Source organism: Heptranchias perlo, chromosome 18, assembly GCF_035084215.1.
Source record: "Heptranchias perlo isolate sHepPer1 chromosome 18, sHepPer1.hap1, whole genome shotgun sequence".
Classification (NCBI taxonomy): Eukaryota; Metazoa; Chordata; class Chondrichthyes; order Hexanchiformes; family Hexanchidae; genus Heptranchias; species Heptranchias perlo.
Window position 1 is genome coordinate 6,792,629 of NC_090342.1, and position 21,249 is coordinate 6,813,877.

The 21,249-nt window shown below is 40.7% G+C and overlaps 1 protein-coding gene across 9 annotated transcripts in view; it reads left to right on the forward strand.

Moving 5' to 3' along the window:
- osbpl8 (oxysterol binding protein-like 8) overlaps positions 1 to 21,227 on the forward strand; it is a 122,355-nt gene extending 101,128 nt beyond the window's left edge. For 6 of the 9 annotated variants that reach the window (XM_067999287.1, XM_067999290.1, XM_067999288.1 and 3 more), the window contains 8 exons: positions 1,890 to 1,987; positions 3,328 to 3,417; positions 3,662 to 3,798; positions 10,419 to 10,604; positions 13,124 to 13,277; positions 15,106 to 15,211; positions 16,795 to 16,903; positions 19,579 to 21,227. In XM_067999287.1, coding sequence (XP_067855388.1) covers positions 1,890 to 1,987; positions 3,328 to 3,417; positions 3,662 to 3,798; positions 10,419 to 10,604; positions 13,124 to 13,277; positions 15,106 to 15,211; positions 16,795 to 16,903; positions 19,579 to 19,714 — 1,016 coding nt within the window. In that variant the 3' untranslated portion in view covers positions 19,715 to 21,227. Of the gene's footprint in view, positions 1 to 1,889; positions 1,988 to 3,327; positions 3,418 to 3,661; positions 3,799 to 10,418; positions 10,605 to 13,123; positions 13,278 to 13,395; positions 13,481 to 14,559; positions 15,075 to 15,105; positions 15,212 to 16,794; positions 16,904 to 19,578 lie in introns of those variants that run through there. The other 3 variants (XM_067999289.1, XR_010966170.1, XM_067999294.1) reach the window with 3 other exon arrangements.
- Positions 21,228 to 21,249: the final 22 nt, after the last annotated feature.

A 21,249-nucleotide genomic window follows, 5' to 3' on the forward strand; every position in this document is an offset into this window, starting at 1 on the left:
TTTCTTCTATTCATTGCATCAATCTACATTAAAATCCATCTGCCATTCCTTACCTTCTGCTTAATTGATCCAGACCTTATTTGATGTGTCTACATCTGCCTTGTTTTGTTACCTGGGAAGAATAAAGGTTGATCAGCCAGCTCACATTGCTTCTGTTGAAAAGAATGTGCACTTGTCTGCTCTTCAGATAAAGACAGAGGACTTTTACCAGTCCAAACAGTTGCTCATTTCTTTTAGGAACAAGACTTTATTAAAAAATCCTTTATTAAACAGCAGTTAGTAAATTGAAGTGCAACTTTGTGTTATTCCCTGATAGGAAAGGATCCAGCAGAGAAAGCCAGAACTCTTTATCTGCGCAAGGGTCATATCTTGGACTAACACACATTCCTTCTGAGCTCGACTGCGAGGCAGTAATCTGGAACAGTCCACGTGCTTTCACCAAGCATTGTTGTTTTGACTTACCTGAAGTTACAAGCCCCCCCCCCAGATAAAAAGCTCCGTCCCAGCCTATTCTTTGTTTCTTTCTAATCCAGTGTGGCTTGGAGCTATGTGTCTTTTTTTTCACCGTTTACTGCTTTGCCATTTTAACACACAGTAAAAAAATATTTTTGTGCTAATCAATCTTTCATTGTCATCATCACTAATGTTTCGGTGCTGTGCTGATCCTAAAGATCTCATTGTGCACTTTGCCAGTCAAAAGGGCTAAAGACCTGCCTCAAGTGATGCTTGTTCCAGCAGGTGGGGGAAGGACTACCTGATGTCTAAAGCACAAATTCCTTAAGGGTCACAGTACATCTGATAACTGCCTGTGGGAAGATGGCCATTTCTTTATTGTATGTGGAAGTTGAATTTAATTTAAAGATGGTGGACTGCAGTTGAAAAGCAACCTAGCAATGGAAAACACCGAGCTACCTAGTCCCATGTTGTTTGTGTTTTTATTCCGTAAGCAAGATTCAGTTAGCATTTGCTTTTGTTTCTTGTTTAGGGAATTTAACATTGCCATCTTTTTACTGAACTTGAGCCAATAACATGTATTTCTAATTTCCTCCATTGTGTGTCAGATTAAGAAATATTTGTTTAAAATCCAGCAAAATTTAACAAACATGTTGTTACAGTGAAACATTGAAACATGGAAAATAGGAGCAGGAGTAGGTCATTCGGCCCTTTGAGCTTGCTCCACCATTCAATATGATCATGGCTGATCCTCTAGCTCAATACCATATTCCTGCTCTCTCCCCATACCCCTTGATGCCTTTTGTGTCCAGAAATCTATCTAGCTCCTTCTTAACTATATTCAGTGACTTGGCCTCCACAGCCTTCTGTGGTAGAGAATTCCACAGGTTCACCACCCTCTGAGTGAAGAAATTTCTCCTCATCTCAGTCCTAAATGGCCTACCCCGTGTCCTGAGACTGTGACCCCTTGTTCTGGACCCCCCCCCCCCCCCAGCCAGGGGAAACATCCTCCCTGCATCCAGTCTGTCTAGCCCTGTTCTACTAAAACTAAGTTCGAAAGTTGAGTTTTTTTTTTACATACGGCTGGGCCTCCAGTGGTGTTGCTGACTGATAGTCCAGAGCATGGATGTGATGTTTCGCTACCAACCTGTGACCTAGCCCTTTAAAGCCACTGCTCAACAATTCCATGTGGGAATCCAAGGAATTGGAGCTGCTTATCATTTGTTCAGGTCAAGAAATTTCTTGTAAATTTCTGGCTCTGGTTCAGTAACTGCATTTTTAATTGGTGGTTTTGTATTCTTAACAAAGTGTGCAGTCTGTTGTGTGATGGATATGTGTTAGACCCAAGACTTTTACTTATATTTAATAATAGTTCACAGAATTGCATAAAAGTATGTAGCGTACTCAAGAATTTTTAATAAATTACTACTTTATAGGAATTGTTTATGGTCCACTGACTCTTGAACTTGGAGGCCAAGTGAACATCACATGTGAGAAAACAGGATACAGTGCAATAATCGAATTCAAATTGAAGGTTAGTTAGTTGATGGTTTCTTTTACTTTGTTTCAGCTTAATTTTGAGGACTACCTGAGAAATCTTTCGCCTTTTGGCGGTAACATTTATCAGTGAATTAGTTTCCTGTTTGGCAATGTGAAAAGGAGCTGAAGCTTGCGTCTATAACTTCCATTCATCGGGTAGAATGCAATGCCATCCAAAAAAATTAATTAAGTTAACATTATTGTAAGCAAAATTTGGAACTCCGTTTCGAGTTGGATGAATTAGTGATGCAGTGCATTGGTGCCTCATAGGATAGTAGGGGACGTGGGTTTGCGCGCACACTTCCCCATATTTGGTTGGACTATCCGAGGGATAATAGACACCTCTCCATAGAAAGGAAGGGTAATTGGGAGATGAGGTTTCCCATGGGCTCTTTTTGCACAATTTCTGGGATCTTAAATCCTAGTTTTTTTTATAAAAGGACTGGATGAATTTTTATTAGGGAAGAAAATACAGGCCTCTTAGTTCCAGAATCATGGTAAGGAAACTATTGGGAGATTTGGAAGGCTAGGCTAGACAGACCAATGGTCTTCGCCTGCCCAAAATGTCGTTTTTAATCAGTACTAGTACAAAAAGAGAAAATGTAATCGATTTTAAAATGGGATTTAAAAAAAAATTCTTTTGACATTGGCCACCTTAAATGAGGTTTTCTAATGTAAATGTTTACATCAATGAATTGTTTTCCCAATGGAAATAAACAATTGTTCAGACTGATTAAGGTGTTTTGTCCCATGTACAGATGAGACAATATACAGAAATAATCACTACCAATATCTGCTTCTGTTTAGTTAGGGAATTAAACAAAGTGTGAGCTTAGTTTGGGTTTAAACATACCAGTAGTTGAGTAAGATAAATATTAATGTGCTAAAATCCAAACACTAATGTGTGACCATTTTGTCAAATTCATAAATTGCAGGCCTCCAGTGAATTAAATTAAATCTTCATCAAATTTGCTGTGCAGGTGATGCCAAGAAAAGAATTTGGCATTTAAAATTTCCATGCTAATAGACCGATGGGTTCATGACTACAGATCCCCACATGGTGAGTTCCTGATCTCTGCTGGTGGTAATGAGAAACAGGTTCGGGCTTTCACCAGGAGGGAGAAAATTAGTGGCAAGTCCCTGTGACCCTAATACCAAAGCGGAGGCATAAGGGGATCAAACGGAAAATTGCTGTTTGTCTCGAAAACCCAACACTACAAAAATATAAAATTTGGCAATTCGACCTCAGCTTCAACTGCGAACTGCTTGCACACCAAACAATTGTAACGTTTTTTTTCTCTAGCACTGTATAATCAATAATTGTAATGTCTCCAGCCATTTTTAGGCAGCAACAACAATGTTAACCAGATATCTGGCAAAATCAAGCTGGGGTTAGAGGTTTTGGCAACTTTGGAAGGACACTGGGTGAGTAGTGAGGCGTGTATTTTGGATAATTTTTTAATATTAAAAATGTCTTTCATTTTAATAAAGACTGTGCTACTTATAAAACATTATTAGCACAAGAAATATTCTAGAAATACAGTAATTTGTTTTGATTATTGGAAAGAATTGTAAATGTTTAAACCATTTTGTAACATTTGCTGTCTAAATTTTAATAATGAACCTTTTGGGAGAGCTTTAGTTTCCATTTTTTTTTTACAATTTATAGGATAGTGAAGTGATGATTCATGACAAAAAGACTGGTGTATCCGAGGTATTCTGGAACCCCACGCTTGAAATCCGACAACAGAGACTAACCAGGTGCACTGTGCTCCTTGATGAACAGGAGGATATGGAATCGGAAAAGTAAGGGTGTTCACCTATTGTACCCCATTACACTTAACTTTGGCAGTACTCTTCCTTTTAGATTCCAAGTGTCCAGCTGGACCATTTGGTTTTGATCTGATCGATCAGACACATGAATGTAATGCTGCATCTAAACTGCAGCGACTGGCATCGCTTCCACCTGGGCAGTATCCCATTCATACCTAGCTGAAATGCCAATTCTCATGCCCAGGAGAGAACCCTCTCCTCCCCCACTAGTTAAAATTTAAATATTTAGAGAATTTGACAGCAGTGTCTGTCCCCACTGTCTATTTTCATCAACTCCAGTTAGCTTGAAGAAATGCCCAGAAGATTCAAGGTTCAAAAAAAAACATTTGCCACTGCACTGGTGTTACTCCCAAAGCAATGCGAGAATATCCTCTGCCAGGGAGTGTCTCACGGCTTGTCTGTGGAATCAGGCCAGGCCCTAAAGCCAGATTTATTTTCAGTTTTAGCATTGTTGCAAAGCAGAAAACACTTCAGTGATGCTGAAGTTGTTGTGTGAAAGCATCCATGCAGACAACCGGGTTTTCTAACTGCCTCCACTCCATACGTTCAATTCAAGTTGAGGTGTCAAACTCCTAACTGAAGGAAAACGTTATGGCTCCATTAACTTCCAAATAATGCGAGGAAAGCTCTTCCAATGTCCTAATACAATTTCACATGTACTTCTTCTATACAGGAGGATTAAGTTTCAATATGGGTGTTTTCTATTTGTGTAAAATCAACTACTAACAGCTTTGGGGAGCTCATTACCTGTTGACTGTCATCCCTACCTACCTGAATTGCTCTGGTTTGCTGCTATTATACAGAATCTTAGAAATTCCATATGACGTTCTTCCTCCTTTCATCTAAGTGAGGGTGTCCATTAATGTAAAGAGAATTTTTGATCACTTACAGGCAAAAATCAATTTATTTTAAAATGCTTTAATTTTACCATGCAATGTAGTATGGTTTGAAAGCAAAATGCTTCAAGGAGTACCTTCAAGGAAAGCAATTATATGGAAAGTAATCATTTAAATTTTTTTGTACTATGTAGGTCAGGTGAGAAATGGGTACTGCCAAGTTTTGGGATTTTTTTGACCATTGTTCTGCAGAAAGGATTTGGAAAGTAGAGTTACGTTTAGGCTTTATATGTTATAAAGCAAAGTGTACTCACACAAATTGTTTAAAAAAGGCACTGAGGTGAAGGGTGATAAAAATGCTGTAAACAATAAGCAATTTTTAGTCTGTCTTGATAATTGCTAAACACCTCACACCCTTCGAAAGAAAACGGGAGTATTTAGGAGTTATTTCTTTTAACTCCAGCAGGACACCTAAAAAGGGGTCGTGTCTTCGTTATTTTTGTATTATTGCACAGACAAGTTAGACCGATTTCATTTGAGTCTAATCATAACTATTGCTCTATGTCTACATTCAGAAAGATTCAAAATGCTTGTGGGGGCACAAAGTGTTTGAGGAAAATTAGCATCTTAACCATCTTTTGTCTTGGTGTGGTTTTTGAATTGTGTGAATACATTTCACATTAAAACACAACCCTTAGATGCAACTTTGTTCCAAGTTCTTTCTGAAATGGGACTGATATTTAGGACTTGTTCTACAGGCAACACCACACCAAGGGCTTCAAATAACACCACAAACTGAAAAAGTGAATGTCAGGCTGCTTATCAATATTGGGCCGGATTTTGGTGTAAAAATAACGGTACAGCTCACTTGTTCATGTGCGAATCGGACAGCAACTTCCGGCGACCGTACATGAGCAGTTAAACGTGAAAATCTGGAAGTTGCTGCACCAGGTGCCCTGGTCCTCCAAAAGCTGTGTGAAAACAGCATTTTGTCGGCTTTTTTCCCGTTCAACATGAACTTCCTGTACTAAAGTCGCAGGTACGATCTATACTTGCCAACAAAAGTTGTCAAGTCATTTCAAGTCTAAGAACAATTTTAATGGCGTGTTAAGTCTTAATTACTGCCAAGCAACCTCTCTGGCACTGAAAATTAACTTTTACAAGTGTGGAGTCTCATTCCTTCAGATTTTAATTATTGTTGTACATTTTTTTTTTAAAAACTAAATAAATATTTTTTTTTCTTTCTGTCTCATAGAAGGAGGCCATTCGGCCCATCGAGCCCATGCAGGCTCTTTGTAAGAGCAATCCAGTTTGTCCCATTACCCTGCACTTTCCCCATAGCCCTGAAAATTTTTTCCCTTCAAGTATTTATCCAATTCCCTTTTGAAAGCCACTGTTGAATCTGCTTCCACCACCCTTTCAGGCAGTGCATTCCAGATCATAATTACTTGCTGCGTTAAAAAAAAAAGTTTTATCCTCATGTCGCCTTTGGTTCTTTTGCCAATCACCTTAAACCTGTGCCATCTGGTTCTCAACCCTTCTGCCAATGGGAACAGTTTCTCTTTATTCACTTTATCTAAACCCTTCATAATTTTGAACACTTCTATCAAATCTCCTCTAACCGTCTCTGCTGTAAGGAGAACAACCCCAGCTTCTCCAGTCTATCCACATAAGTGAAGTCCCTGATCTCTGGAGCCATTCTAGTAAATCTTTTCTGCACCCTCTCTACGGCCTTCATATCCTCCTTGAAGTGCGGTGCCCAGAATCAGACACAATACTCCAGTTGTAGCCAAACCTAACAGGTGTCTCCTTTATCTCTGTCTCTTAATCCAATATTTCTTTCCTTCTCTATTTTGCTTACTGTACCTGATTTGACATTGAATTCACGATTCTAACTTGCACTCCCTGGTTCAGTCTGCACTGCTCATTAACTCCAGTGGCTGGAGTCATACCTAGCACAAAGGAAGATGGTAGTGGTTGTTGGAGGCCAATCATCTAAGCCCCAGGGCATTGCTGCAGGAGTTCCTCAGGGCAGTGTCCTAGGCCCAACCATCTTCAGCTGCTTCATCAATGACCTTCCCTCCATCATAAGGTCAGAAATGGGGATGTTCGCTGATGACTGCACAGTGTTCAGTTCCATTCGCAACCCCTCAGATAATGAAGCAGTCCGAGCCTGCATGCAGCAAGACCTGGACAACATCCAGGCTTGGGCTGATAAGTGGCAAGTAACATTCGCGCCAGATAAGTGCCAGGCAATGACCATCTCCAACAAGAGAGAGTCTAACCACCTCCCCTTGACATTCAACGGCATTACCATCGCCGAATCCCCCACCATCAACATCCTGGGGGTCACCATTGACCAGAAACTTAACTGGACCAGCCATATAAATACTGTGGCTACGAGAGCAGGTCAGAGGCTGGGTATTCTGCGGCGAGCGACTCACCTCCTGACTCCCCAAAGCCTTTCCACCATCTACAAGGCACAAGTCAGGAGTGTGATGGAATACTCTCCACTTGCCTGGATGAGTGCAGCTCCAACAACACTCAAGAAGCTCGACACCATCCAAGATAAAGCAGCCCGCTTGATTGGCACCCCATCCACCACCCTAAACATTCACTCTCTTCACCACCGGCGCACTGTGGCTGCAGTGTGCACCATCCACAGGATGCACTGCAGCAACTCGCCAAGGCTTCTTCGACTGCACCTCCCAAACCCGCGACCTCTACCACCTAGAAGGACAAGGGCAGCAGGCGCATGGGAACAACACCACCTGCACGTTCCCCTCCAAGTCACACACCATCCCGACTTGGAAATATATCGCCGTTCCTTCATTGTCGCTGGGTCAAAATCCTGGAACTCCCTAACAGCACTGTGGGAGAACCTTCACCACACGGACTGCAGCGGTTCAAGAAGGCGGCTCACCACCACCTTCCTGAGGGCAATTAGGGATGGGCAATAAATGCCGGCCTTGCCAGCGACGCCCACATCCCGTGAACGAATAAAAAAAAACTATGCTGAAATCTGATTGGTTCAGGAAATAGACAGCTGCTTGCCCTGTTCACACAGGCCCCAGATGCCCTCCAGAGGGCGTCGTGCTCTTTGGATCTCTAGTTTAGAGGAACTTATCGTGCAAAAACTCAGTCAACGGGCAAGTGCAAGTTGTTCGTTTGCTGCTCGCAGCAAAATCCAGCCCATTATTTTTGTCTACCTAACAACTGTGGCTCGACTCCCAAGAACTAGTTCATTGGATGTGAGGTGCTTGTGGGGAAGATAAAGCGCTATGTAAATACAAGTTCTTAATTTCTTAAGACGTTTCCTACCTTGAAACGTGCTCCTTCAAGTGAACGTTGTGTTTAATAACAAAACAAAATCATGAATAATACTGCATGATTTTCCTTCAACATGCGTTTTTTTTAAAACTGCGAATATTTACGTCCGATAGAGAGGTCATGTCATAAATTTTTTCAACTGCCTTAATGTGTCACTTCTTGTTACTTTCTCACCAATACTAGCTGTAACACAAATCTATAGATTGAAGTACTTTGAATAATGACTGGTGAGTTCCAGAATATTTTAATCTGAATTCTGTTCATAAGTCACCCGAGCTGTGCTTATGCAGTTTGGACACTTAGAACTGCTCTGCTTGAATTACTACGCAGTTATCCTTCTATTGTTCTTCATTTATTTGACTATATGATACTGGGAAATGCAATGCCTTCCATGCATTATAAATTAGTGCTAGGAATTAGGTCTGGAGAAGTGCTTGTGTCAGTACGAGTTGGTTAGAACCTAGAGTTTCCCTTTTAAGATGAAAAAAGGTCTAGCATTTATATCCCGACTTGGAAATATATCGCCGATCCTTCATCGTCGCTGGGTCAAAATCCTGGAACTCCCTTCCTAACAGCACTGTGGGAGAACCGTCACCACACGGACTGCAGCGGTTCAAGAAGGCGGCTCACCACCACCTTCTCGAGCGCAACTAGGGATGGGCAATAAATGCCGGCCTCGCCAGCGACGCCCACATCCCATGAACAAATTTTTAAAAAATTCAGCAACAAGAATGTTGGGGTGGTGTAATCAAATTGAACTTTGAGTAAAATAGTAGCCTGGTAATGCAGTGTTGGGGCCTAACACGCCAGATGATTCACTAATGTGTGTTCCATTAGGCTGTATAGAATTGAATGGGGTGGAAGTGAGGTGACTCCTGATCACTGCTTCCACGCATTATTGCCAAAGATTTGAGGAGAGGTCCGTTGACTAAGAATGGTGCCTGAATTGAAGAGGAGTGGCCGAACACACAGAGAGGCAAGAAAATAGAATAAAATGGGTTTGGGGACCCCTTGAGGTTCTAAATGGGTCATAATGAAAGGCAAGTGTTGGAGAGGTGTTGAGGAAGGAGAAAAATCTAATCCCTATAATGCAGATGTCATCAAATCTTGTTACTTTGGATAGACCTGCTGGAATTGCCTTCTAGATTATGGGAATAACGCTTCTATGGATCTGGGGAATATACGCTTAGATTTCTTCCTGACCTGCCAATACCAAAAGTTGTGGTGGATGATGGTGTCACCCACCTTGATGTGAAATGATTCGTTCTTGCAAGTCCACATCACCTGCATCCCTTAGGCATTGGTAAAATCCCTTTATAATATAGTTAGGACAGGCATTTTTTCCACTCCAGCTTTCCTGAGGTTAATGTCAGTCAGTGCCAGTGGTTAGAAAATTTCTCGATGAACATTTCTGCTAAACTTGCACATCTACTGTCATCTTTCAAAAGGAATGGGTGTTTTATTTTCAAAGTCATTTCATTAATGAAAAGCTCTTCCTCTGCTCTTAAGGGTGGGACTCTTTAGAAAAGAGAAGGCTGAGGGGTGACCGAATAGAGGTCTTTAGAATTATGAAGGGGTTTGATAGGGTGGACATAGAGACGACGTTTCCACTTGTGAGGGAGTCCAAAACTAGGAGCCAGGCGCTCCAGTGCATACCACACATTTCCCTGGCAACAGCCATAGCAACTTACAAGCACCAGATACAAATATACAGTGCAGGCACTAGAAAAAACAAAATCATCCCATAAATTTGTTTGAAATAATGGAACACTGAAAATGGTATGTCAAATATTTGAACAATCTATTCCAATAATCCCTTTTGTCACAGGGAACATAGAAGTAAATGAGTCATTACTAAGGTGGGGAAAGATCACACGACCAAACCAGGGGAGAATTCACCCTACATAAGCCCTTTATTCTACAGGATGTAACTGGAGCGTTATAAATAAGATTTCCATTTCCACCATATAGTCTGCCTGCAATCATCTACTCTCTGTGCAAATACTTGTTTAAATATATTCTCTCCATTGTACTTTACGAAGTCAGAAAACTGCAGAAAATATTAAAATTGATATTGCTTAAATGATACATGCTGCCTGTTGGGGATATAGAAAATATTTCCTTGATGACAACTGAATATTTTGAAACTGTCATGAATTATGAAATGGTTCACCAATAATATATCCTTATATCTCAATCATAAGACATTTTGATTCGGTAAATTGCATTCTAATTTTGTTGACAAAAGCTTTGGATTGATGGTGGTTTCTAATTGATGGTAATTCTGGTCTGTTAAGAGTTCATTCAGAATCTCAACTACATTTTAAATACTTCATTAAACTAGTAAATGGAATTATCAGAAGTTATCATTGAAAGAAAAGTTTAATCTAATCTTATTTGCCTTCCTTTTTATGATCATCTCCTTAGACTATGGCAGCATGTAACTCGTGCAATACTCAACAAGGACCAAAACGAAGCCACTAGTGAAAAGTTCATCTTGGAAGAAGCACAACGTAAAGCTGCCAAACAGCGGAAAGCCAAGGGAGAGGAATGGATTCCTCGCTTGTTTGAGCAAGATCCAGCTACAGGAGAGTGGCAATACAAATACGCAGAGTAAGTCTTCCAAAAGTTATTTTTAACTCTTGCCCTCCTTATGCAGTGGAACATTGAGTAAAGAACGGTATGCATTTCTGTTCTACACTAAAAATGTCAATAGTCTGAAATAGACTTTTGCTAAACCCTGCACAGAGAGAGGCTACATCGTGTCTGCAGCACAGAAATAGGCTATTCAGCCCAACTGGTCTATGCTGGCATTTATGCTCCATACGAGCCTCCTCCCTCTCTACTTTATCTAACCCTATCAGCATATCCTTCTCTTCCTATCTCCCTCATGTGCTTATCTAGCTTCCCTTTAAATGCATTTATGCTATTTGCCTCAACTACTCCTTGTGGTAGTGCGTTCCATGTTCTAACCACTCTCTGGGTAAAGAAGTTTCTCCTGAATTCCCTGGATTTATTAGCGACTGTCTTATATTTATGACCTCTAGTTTTGGACCCACAAGTGGAAACGTTTTCTCCACATCTACCCTATCAGACCCTATCATTATCTTAAAGACCTCTATCAGGTCACCCCCTCCCCCACCTTCTCTTTTCTAGAGAAAGGAGCCCCAGCCTGTTTAGCCTTTCCTGATAAGTATATCCTCAGTTCTGGTATCATCCTTGTGAATCTTTTTTGCACCTTCTCCAATGCCTCAATATCCTTTTTATAATATGGAGATCGGAACTGTGCACAGTAAGTGTGGTCTAATCAAGGTTCTATACAAATTTAACAAACTTTCTCTGCTTTTCAATTCTATCCATCCAGAAATGAACCCCAGTGCTTGATTTGCCTTTTTTATGGCGTTATTAACCTGCAGTGCTACTTTTAGTGATTTGTGTATCTGTACCCTGAGATCCCTCTGCTCCTCTACCCCATTCAGACACTTATTTTCCAAGCAGTTTGTGGCCTCCTTATTCTTCCTACCAAAATGCACCACCTCACACTTATATTGAAATTCATTTGCCAATTACACACCCATTCTGCAAGTTTATTAATGTCTTCTTGCATTTTGACACATTCTTCCTTTTGTATTAACTATACAGCAGCACCCCCCCCCCCCCCAAATTTGGTGTCGTCCGCAAATTTTGAAATTGTGCTTCCAATTCCCAAGTCCATATCATTAATGTAAATTGTGAACAACAGCAACAATCCCTGTGGAACTCCACTTCCCACCTTTTGGCAGTCTGAATGTCCTACCCTTAACACCTACTCTCTGTTTTCTGTTTTGTAGCCAGCTTGCTATTCATTCTGCTACCTGTCCCTTGACTCCATGTGCTCTGACCTTATCACTATGTGATACCTTATCAAAGGCCTTTTGAAAATCCAAATATATTACCTCTACTGCATTGCCCTTGTCTAATTTTTCTGTTACTTCAAAGAATTCAATAAGGTTGGTCAAGCATGATTTTCCCTTCTGAAATCCGTGCTGACTATTCTTTATTATATTTTCATTTTCTAGCTTTTTTTTCTATTTCATCTTTGATTAAAGATTCCATTATCTTTCCTACCACCAACATTAAGCTAATTGATGTATAGTTCCCTGGACTTGTTCTATCTCCCTTTTTAAATATAGGAATAACATTAGCTGTCCGCCAGTCCTCTGGTACCATTCCCTTTTCTAATGAATTTTTATGTATATGTAATAGTGCCTCTGCTATTTCCTCCCTGACTTAATATGTGCGGATCCAATCCATTAAGTCCAGAGATTTTATCCCCTCTAAGTTTTCGTAGTTTATCGATAATCTCCCCCCTTTTTATCTTAAATGCCTTCATATCTTTTTTGATCATTTCTTCTAATGTCATGCCCACCTTGTTAGTCTCCCTGGTAAATACTGAGGCAAAGTATCTTTGCATGGCTAAATTCCAGTGCCTTCGTTTTATCTGCAAAGGAAAAACTCATTGCATAACCCTTCTCCCTTCTCCTTTCCTCCTTTATTTGTTGACAATCAGCCTTCCATTAGCACTGAGTGTAGTTCAGAGAATCATACAGCACAGAAGGTGGCCATTTGGCCTATCGTGTCTGTGCCAGCTCTTTGAAAGAGCTCGTTGTGGGTTGATAGCCCAGATTCTGGTCTCCTGGCGAGTATGTTGACAAGTGGCCTTGTAAAGATCCACTAGTTCTGCATTATTTGAAGAGCCGGGAGTTCTCACCAACTCCTGACAAACATTCGCCCCTCAACACCAACAGATTAACAGGTCTCTTACCTCATTGCAGTTTGTGGGACCTTGCTGGGTGTGAAATGGCTGTTCTATTTGCCTATACAACAATGGTGCACATGAAAGCAAATCATTGATTGTTTCTGGGAGATGTGGTAAGGGGCTATCTAAATGCAAACTTCAGTTAATGTCTTTTATTTTCATGTATTTTCTTTCATTTTTGTCCCTTCTTTGTCATCTTGGTTTCAGTATTGTGAATATGGAGCATATTATTTCACTGTCACAACTGTGATTACGTGTGATCCTTGCATTGCATCCTAAGATCATAACTATTTTGCCTGATCACTAATTACGTAGTATATTTTATTGCATGCAGCACCAGACCCTGGGACCCTCTGAATGACCTCATTCAGTATGAAAAAGAAGGTGTCATCCAGTCAAAAGTTTGGCACCGAACTCCAATGGTACGTTCTGCCAGTATAATTAGTCTCAGTAACCAAGGGGGAAGGAAAGACAATTACAAACGTCAGGTAGGTTTTAAGATTGTGAGATGCCGAATTTATTGCAACTGGTGCCCGTCAATATCTCAAACAGCTATTTTTTCTTCCTCCTTCCCATTTCCTCCCCCCCCACCTCGCCGTTGATCAGAAGTGAAAGTCCACCTGTATGATGCCATTGGTATTTCAGATGCAAACCTGTATTCAGGAATGAACAAAAGGATTGAGCCTCACAGGTTTTTTTTGGAATATATAATGCTGGGAATTTTTTTCCCACTGTTTTTGCTGAATTCTGTCTACCCATAAATTATTCCAGTTTTATGAAACAGGTGTGACATAACAAGAACTTTGGAAGAGTTTTCTTTCCTTTATATAATGTCATTTAAGCATGGCAATGCATTTGTAAACAATTTCATGCCCGCCCATTTTCTCTTCCCATTCCTCGACCTAAAGATGGTGGGCAGCAGCCTCTGCCAGCACCATTCCACAGCCAGCTGCGAAGAGGTCCAAAAATAGCAGCACCAAATGTTGTGCTCTGCTGTTATCTTCCTCTCTGTGGGGAAACGTGTCACTGCCCCTCGGTGATGTGACCAATACCAAGAATACCATTTGTGCCGAATTGTGGGTAAGAAGCTGCTTACTTCACTATAATGCAGCGTTTTGATATTCCAGCATATTGTGGTGCTTGATCTGTAACATTATTACCAAAACATTCTTTCGTATAACTAATAACTTGTGATTATAGTATGTCGTGAAATTAGATCTTTTTTCCAAAACGTTAGTGCTTTTCAATTTTTAAAAAATTCTAATTAATTTTCAAGACATGGGCATCGCTAGCAAGGCCGGCATTTATTTCCCATACCTAATTGCTCTTGAGAAGGTGGCAGTGGGCCGCCTTCTCGAACCGTTGCAGTCCATGTGGTGAAGGTGCTCCCTCAGTGCTGTTAGGTAGGGAGTTCCTGGATTTTGACCCAACGATGATGAAGGAAAGGTGATAAATGTCCAAGTTGGGATGGTGTGTGACTTGGAGGTGATGGTGTCTCCATGCACCTGCTGCCCTTGTCCTTCCAGATAGTGGAGTTGCTGTCAAAGAAGGTGGCTCCCTTCTGGGTGTTTTATGGGTCCGGTCCTTTTATCTGTGTTCAAATTCAGTACAAACTTCTGATTCCATGCCTTGCTCTGACAGATGCAAGGGTTCTAAAAAAAAAACACGAATTAGTTTCCCCGTGTCAGTTTGCAGTGAATGCATGTCCATAATGCAAAACTGCCCATAATTGGGCACCAGTTAATACAAATTTACTGATGTCTTTCAAAGTATCGACGAGGGTGACCGGTGTGGGCAATGAAATTGCACCTCTGGTGCAAGAGTTTGGAGTACCACCTAGATTGGGACACAGAACACTGTTAGGACAGAAGGGAGCGACCGTTATCCAGTCTCCAACCTTGTTACTGAACCAGGATGCAAGAGGTGAATAAAAATGCCATTTCCCAGCATAAACACCCGCTGGAAAAGTTTGTCCAAAAAGTGTGTCTCAGCAAGTACCTTCCATTCTGCTAGTTTCAGTCATGACAGATGTGAAAATCCGATGGTAGTCTGGTTGATGCACTGCTGTTGGGTATTACACATCAGATGGCAAGTGTTTTTTTTCTGTGAAAAGAAATCACACTGTGTACAAATAGATGGCCATCTATTTGTTTGATTTTTACAGCCATTGGTAGGTCAATTTTTTGGCAAAAAAAAAGTTGTGGCACATTATAAAAAGATTTTTTTTTAGCAAGACTGGACGTGATATTCGTGATGTAGGTGACCCAGCAAAAGAGTTTTAAAACTTTTGTTTTGTGTTCCATTTAATGGTTGTAGGTCTCTGCGCCAAAACGAACGCGGAGTAAGCACAGTGGTCAGCAGAGTCCTGAAAGTGGCTGCTCCAGTCCAGAACTGGATCACCAGGACTCGTCGGAGAGTGAAAGTGAGTTCAGTCTTTTTTTGCCTTTTCGTCTCCTTCCAAACTTTTCTCTCCTATCCCCCCACTCAATATATGCCAGACAGAGAGCTAAATAGTTGCAATTAAGCGCCTCCGTGCTATTCAGGACTGTTAGCTTAGTGAGACATTTTTGCCTTATTTTTAGTTTTGCTTTAATTAATCTAAGGATTTCCCCTCACACCCACACCGTACAGCACCCTCTCCGACTCTATGCTGGACACAAACGAGCACGCAATGGGAAAATTCAGGCACAAATCTGCGGCCCATGTATGCACTGCCAATATGCTGCCATCTTTGTGCTCCACAGCACTCTTAATTGGATGAATAGGATCAGCTAGACATGTCTTTGCTCAAATTGTTTAACTTCACCATTCTAAGCCAAGGAAAGTTCCCCAGTGGCAGCACGATAAGAAATTAAAAACACAGTTGTTTTCCTGCTTTTTTTTTTCCTTTTCTGGTTACAAGCTGTTTGTCGTTGCATGTTCTCCTGCCAGAGTGTGGGTCAGTCTGAAGCCACAATGTTTCTCCAAATGACAGATCAACTCTGGAGAAGTACGAGGTGCTGATTCAAGTTAACAGTCTGATTTTTTCTTCTGCGCCCCCACCCCATGTAGCACTCCATTAAATGGCTTAATACAGAGTTGTCTTAACTTCTGACTGAAGTAGGCAGATTGAAGCAACAGCTGCCTCTGACTCAAACCTGTGATCTTCTGGTCTTGGAGAAATGATCTGTTTCTTACGTTACTGTGACACCACCTAAGTGTTTTTTTTTCAGTTCTTTAGTAATTATCACCCTGCGGTTACAGTGATAAATAAATTCCCAGTGAGAGGACTGGAATTTGAATTCCAATCTCAAAGGATATTTAGACTCATTCATACAGGAGACTGCGTTCCATTTGAGGGAGAGAAATTGCAAAGACTGATGGCGCACTTAAGCTCTTTCAGTTATAGGAGAAAGCCATAGTGGTGATGAGAGGCAGTGAAGGACCTACAGAGGGAGAGATCTATGAAAAACAATTTCCTGAAGACTTGCAGTTGGAACACCCGAGTGTTTAACGAATGACTTCTTTTGGCTCTGCCAGCTGATGTTCTAATCCCTCCGTGGCCTCGCCACTCCCTATCTCTGTAACCTCGTCCAGCCCTACAACCCTCAGAGAACTCTGCGTTCCTCGAACTCTGGCCTCTTGAGCATTCTTAACTTCCTTCGCCCTGCCATTGGCGGCCGTGCCTTCAGCCGCTTAGGTTCCAAGCTCTGGAATTCCCTCCCTGAACCCCTCTGCCTCTCCACCCCTGTCTCCTCCTTTAAAACCTATCTCTTTGAACAAGCTTTGTCACCCCTCCTAATAGCTCCTCCTTTAGCTCGGTGTCAATTTTTGTCTGATTACACTCGCTTTGGGACGTTTTACAACGCTATAGGCGCTATATAAATGCAAGTTAAATTTTAAAAATGTTTAGTATTTACAGGTACCGTGAAAGATTGATGCTTTCACTTGGTTTGGCACTGCAGCTGCCTTGGTTTCTCTTGGTCATGATAGATCCCCTTGTAAGGCTCCGTACGTTTCTTGCAGAACAAAAGACGGCAAAGCACAGTACAAGATTGAGGAAGAAAGCAAATGACCTTAGTGAACTTCTGAGTGCCATAGATTCAATAAAGCAGACACAGGAGGAGATCAACAGGTATGAAATGAATTCATCTAATCAGGTATTAGATTTGAAAAATACTATGTGGTGTTAGAATGCAGGTTTCCTCGATAGGCTGAGTTCCTGATCTCACCAAGACTGTCAGGGTGGGTGATTCACTTGACAATGACTTTTTGGTGATTCATATCATCATTAACAATTGAGATTAAATAGCAAATGTTGGAATTTTAATACTAATACAGAACAGATGGAGCAATGACAGCATCTGGTGATGGAGAAAAATCTAGAGACTAAGTAAATAAAACCTGCATGGACTGGCCTTATTGTGTCAATGCAGCTGTTGACTGTGTAATCTGAAAAATTATTATTCACATTGCAGCAGTGGATGTGATATAGTGATTATCTTTTCACGAAGAATGTCATGTCTGAAGAATGCTGTAATCTGAAAAATTATTTTCAGACAGAATGATTAGCCGCAAAGGTTTATCCACCTCCTACAGGAGATTAAGTAAGGGAGAGTTCATGGCAGTGGAAATTATACAGATTTCTTTAATAGGTTCTTGCATTATACAATTTACTTCCAATTTTGAGGATGGTAACTCACGTCATGGAACAGTTCCATGGACACTGACAGGCCTCTAGGACCTCGCCAAAATAGCCATTTTTTATGTCTGAGAGAGACAACCACTGGTCTCCCAGCCCCCCCCCCCCCCCCCCCCCCCGCTCGCCCTCACTAGTAAACAGAAGCACGGATCCTGGGTGTGTTCTTCCCTCCACCCCCTCAAGCCTCGGGCTGCTGGGCCTGTTGTAATGGCGCACCGCTGTGCAGGTCGTCAGTTAGCTCATTGCATACCATGGATCGTATCTGTATAGCTCAGTCCCACACTCAACCGTGCACTTAACCACTGAGCCAAATGGTTTTCTTAAACGTTATGGAAAAAAATCAGAGCTTAACACAGTTTGTTTTAATATTAGGTGAGCTGGAAAATGTACTCGAGTGTTTATATGTCATAATTACTAACTTGTCACCTCAGTAAGGTAATTATTCAATATTAACCATACATGGAAGTGGCCTTCCTCTTTGCAGACAGTGGGTTTAAAAATTCATAGATATACAATTGCAAGCTCAATCAAATATTCTATGTGGAAAAATAACTACACTTAATATGGCATGATTTATAAATTGTAAATTTATAATTTTAAGCATGCCTTTTTCAGTTTGCAAAGACCCTTCCATATCTCTCTCATTTTCTTACACTTTTTTGAGTTTTTTAAAAATTGATTTCATAGCCTTCCCTCTTGGTACACATGGATGATATACTGTGAAGCCTACTCATTTAGAGTTGGTGAAACAGGACAACATTATGACATGGGCTATAGATTCGCTATTGGCTTAAGCTAGCACAGTTGTTTGACACCCAGAGTTACCCCACATGTCCACACCCAAGTGTTGGATTCCACCTTGTATGCACAAATGTAAAGCTCAGCAAACATTCAGATTTGCTGCTCTTCATTGGGTGAGTTTGAACTGTCCTCAGACAGACCACTAGGTGACAGCAGAGCATTCCCTGACCTGCAGAAGCATCTCTTCAGTTAAACAATCATAGTGTACGATTGATGGCATCTGCAGAGGGCCCAGTGGCAGCGACTGGCCCACTGTCTTGGGTTTGTTGTAGTAGAATCAATTTGGGAGGAAACAGTACTCCTCATTGTTCTTGTTTTGGGCCTACAATAGGTTTTAAAACTACTGTAATTCCACTTTAATGCTTCCTGCCATTGAACCAATTGTCTGTGTTTCACTCTTCTTAAAAATAGTGATTGATTACAGCACCACCTGTATGATGGGCTATTTTGAAATTGGCTTTGTTTGAGGCAAATCTTTAACTTTTTGCTGGTGCCTCCTGGGAATCCTAAGCTCCCTGGACCAGTTAGTTAATTGAGATTTCAACTCATGTTGTCCTGTAATGTGAAGTAAGAAAAGACAGAAGGTCATTGTCAGCAGAAAAAGGCATGCTTTCAAATTTACAATATTTGTAAATCATGTCTCACTAAGTAATAAAGCTAATTTGCTGTCAGAACCACCGTATGTTCTTGCAAACTGAAAAAGATCTTGAACAGAATCCAAGTTATAAATTACTGTGCTAATATTACTGCATGGCCAGTTATTCCTAACTCCCCCAACATAGTTTGACTCCCGGTCCTTTATACTTTTTATCTGTTTATAAATTTGGGAATGTTTTCTGCATTAAAGGCACTATATAAATGCAGGTTACTGTCATCTTCGTCCTCCCCTGCCTTCTCCCCCTCCCCATCTCTCTCTTCCCTCCCCTCCAATCTTCCCTTTCACTCTTCTCTTCCCCCCCCCCCCCCACTTTCTCACCTCCTCCCTATTCTTCCTCCTCCTCCTCCTCCTCCTCCTCCCTTCCTCTGTGGGAAAATGTTGAATTGTTTGGTACCTCCCCAATTGCACCACCAACCTGGCTGATTAACATGGTACACATTTCAAGTCTAGAAGAGAAGAGGGGCAAAGATAGTAGTGTTGATGTAAGATTTGTTCAAAGGAGATATCATGGATTTGTGAGATTGTTTACCAAAATTTAAATAAAATGGATCTGTTTCTTAAATGATACACAATGACAGAAATATTCAGCGTTTATAAAACCCGGTACAATTTGCATTTGCTGGACTAAAGGATGCATTCTTTATTTTAGAAGTTTGGCAGCTCTACGGAGTCGAACATCAGCAAGCCAGTCTAATGCAAATAACTCCTTTTTGCAACACAGAGACTGTGTCGTCATTCTCTTCCTCATCCTGCTTCAGATTGTTATTAACTACATATTCAATTAACTATGACCAGAACCAAATGAAGCCATATATGGGAGCTACAAAGATCAACGTCCGGAAGGGGTCATTCTTCAGCACAGTGGATCTCTAATAAGGGTGCCAGACACAATGTTGGACTAGATGTGCTTCTAATTTGACGATAAAAGTGCTTTGAAAACTTTTCATTGTGTATATATACATATATATATATAAAATTATCTGGCAATGAATTTCAGTGCTTTAAAGAAACACTCCACGCTCGGTGTGCTCCATACGTAACTAGTTAGGGACAAGGATCAATTTTTACAACTACTGTAGTTAAGCCAGTTTTAGCAGAAGCCATATACTAAATAATGTGCAAATGTTAGAATACCAATAACAGCAGAAATACTCGTCCGTTATACAAAAGTGCATTTTCAACTATTTCTGAATGCTGTTTCCAGTATTCCCTGTTACTAGTGCTTAGTGTATGAATGTTACAGCCCCTTAAGAGAGACAAGTGAGCTTAGCATACATGTTTAGTTCAGATTGAAGTACTTTTAGCAGGGTCCAAAATATATTTGTACTTAAAATGTGAAAACATATTCTGTAGGGCGGGATGTTGGAGGAATGTAAAGCAGTGCCTTCTGGATGATTTCACACCGATGGTCAGTATATGCTAATATTAACAAATATGTTAGGGCTGTGCCATAGGGAAAAAAGCCTTACAACATTCCAAATGTAGCGTTTTGTCTTTATTTTAACGCCTCAAGTTGTCATGACCTGACACTGCCATTAATACCTGTATGATAGCTTGTAATGTCAGTTTTATTCTGTCTGTTACAGTAAAATTAATCTAAACATATCTTTAACAAGTTCAGATAATTCCCAACTACGCATCAATTATTCCTGTTATGTGCAAGTCCGGTTGTAAGTAACTTTTTTTTGTCCGTCCCAACCCATTGCATATAACAGGATTGCATTGTAATTTTGATTTCTGGGTGTACTATACAGAGGTGATTTCTGCAAATCGAGTACATGTTTAAACTAGGGTCTTTCTAAATGTTATTGTTGCATCAACCTATGGTGACTGTTAGAAAAAACAGATTATGCTTAAAAGGACCAGTGTTGTGCTTTTCTATTATTAAAGGAAGTCTGACATGTGTGATTGAAGAAAACCATTGGTGGGATCATGTGAATGTTTTATCAATGTACCTACGTATTTATTCATAAAACAGCCTTTTGTTAACTAAGATTTATCAAAGTTCTTTGTTTCTATAACTCTGTATTTTCACACGAGGTTCACTTAACCAATAAATATCTAAACAAATGGACACAACAGCACAGTCACTTCCATTTATTCCCCCTGTGAGGTTTCCTTTTTTTGAATGATTTGTAAATGCAATACAGTCACTGTAGCAGAAATGCTGCCAAACTGGTAGTAGGATATGTACCAAGTACTTCAGGGTCTCATTCATTTAACGACCACTTGTAAAAGCACCGTCACTTGTAACGAAATATTTATGATCACTAATGTAATAAAGATTTGTGATCACCACCTTGACCATCTGGTGTGTTCT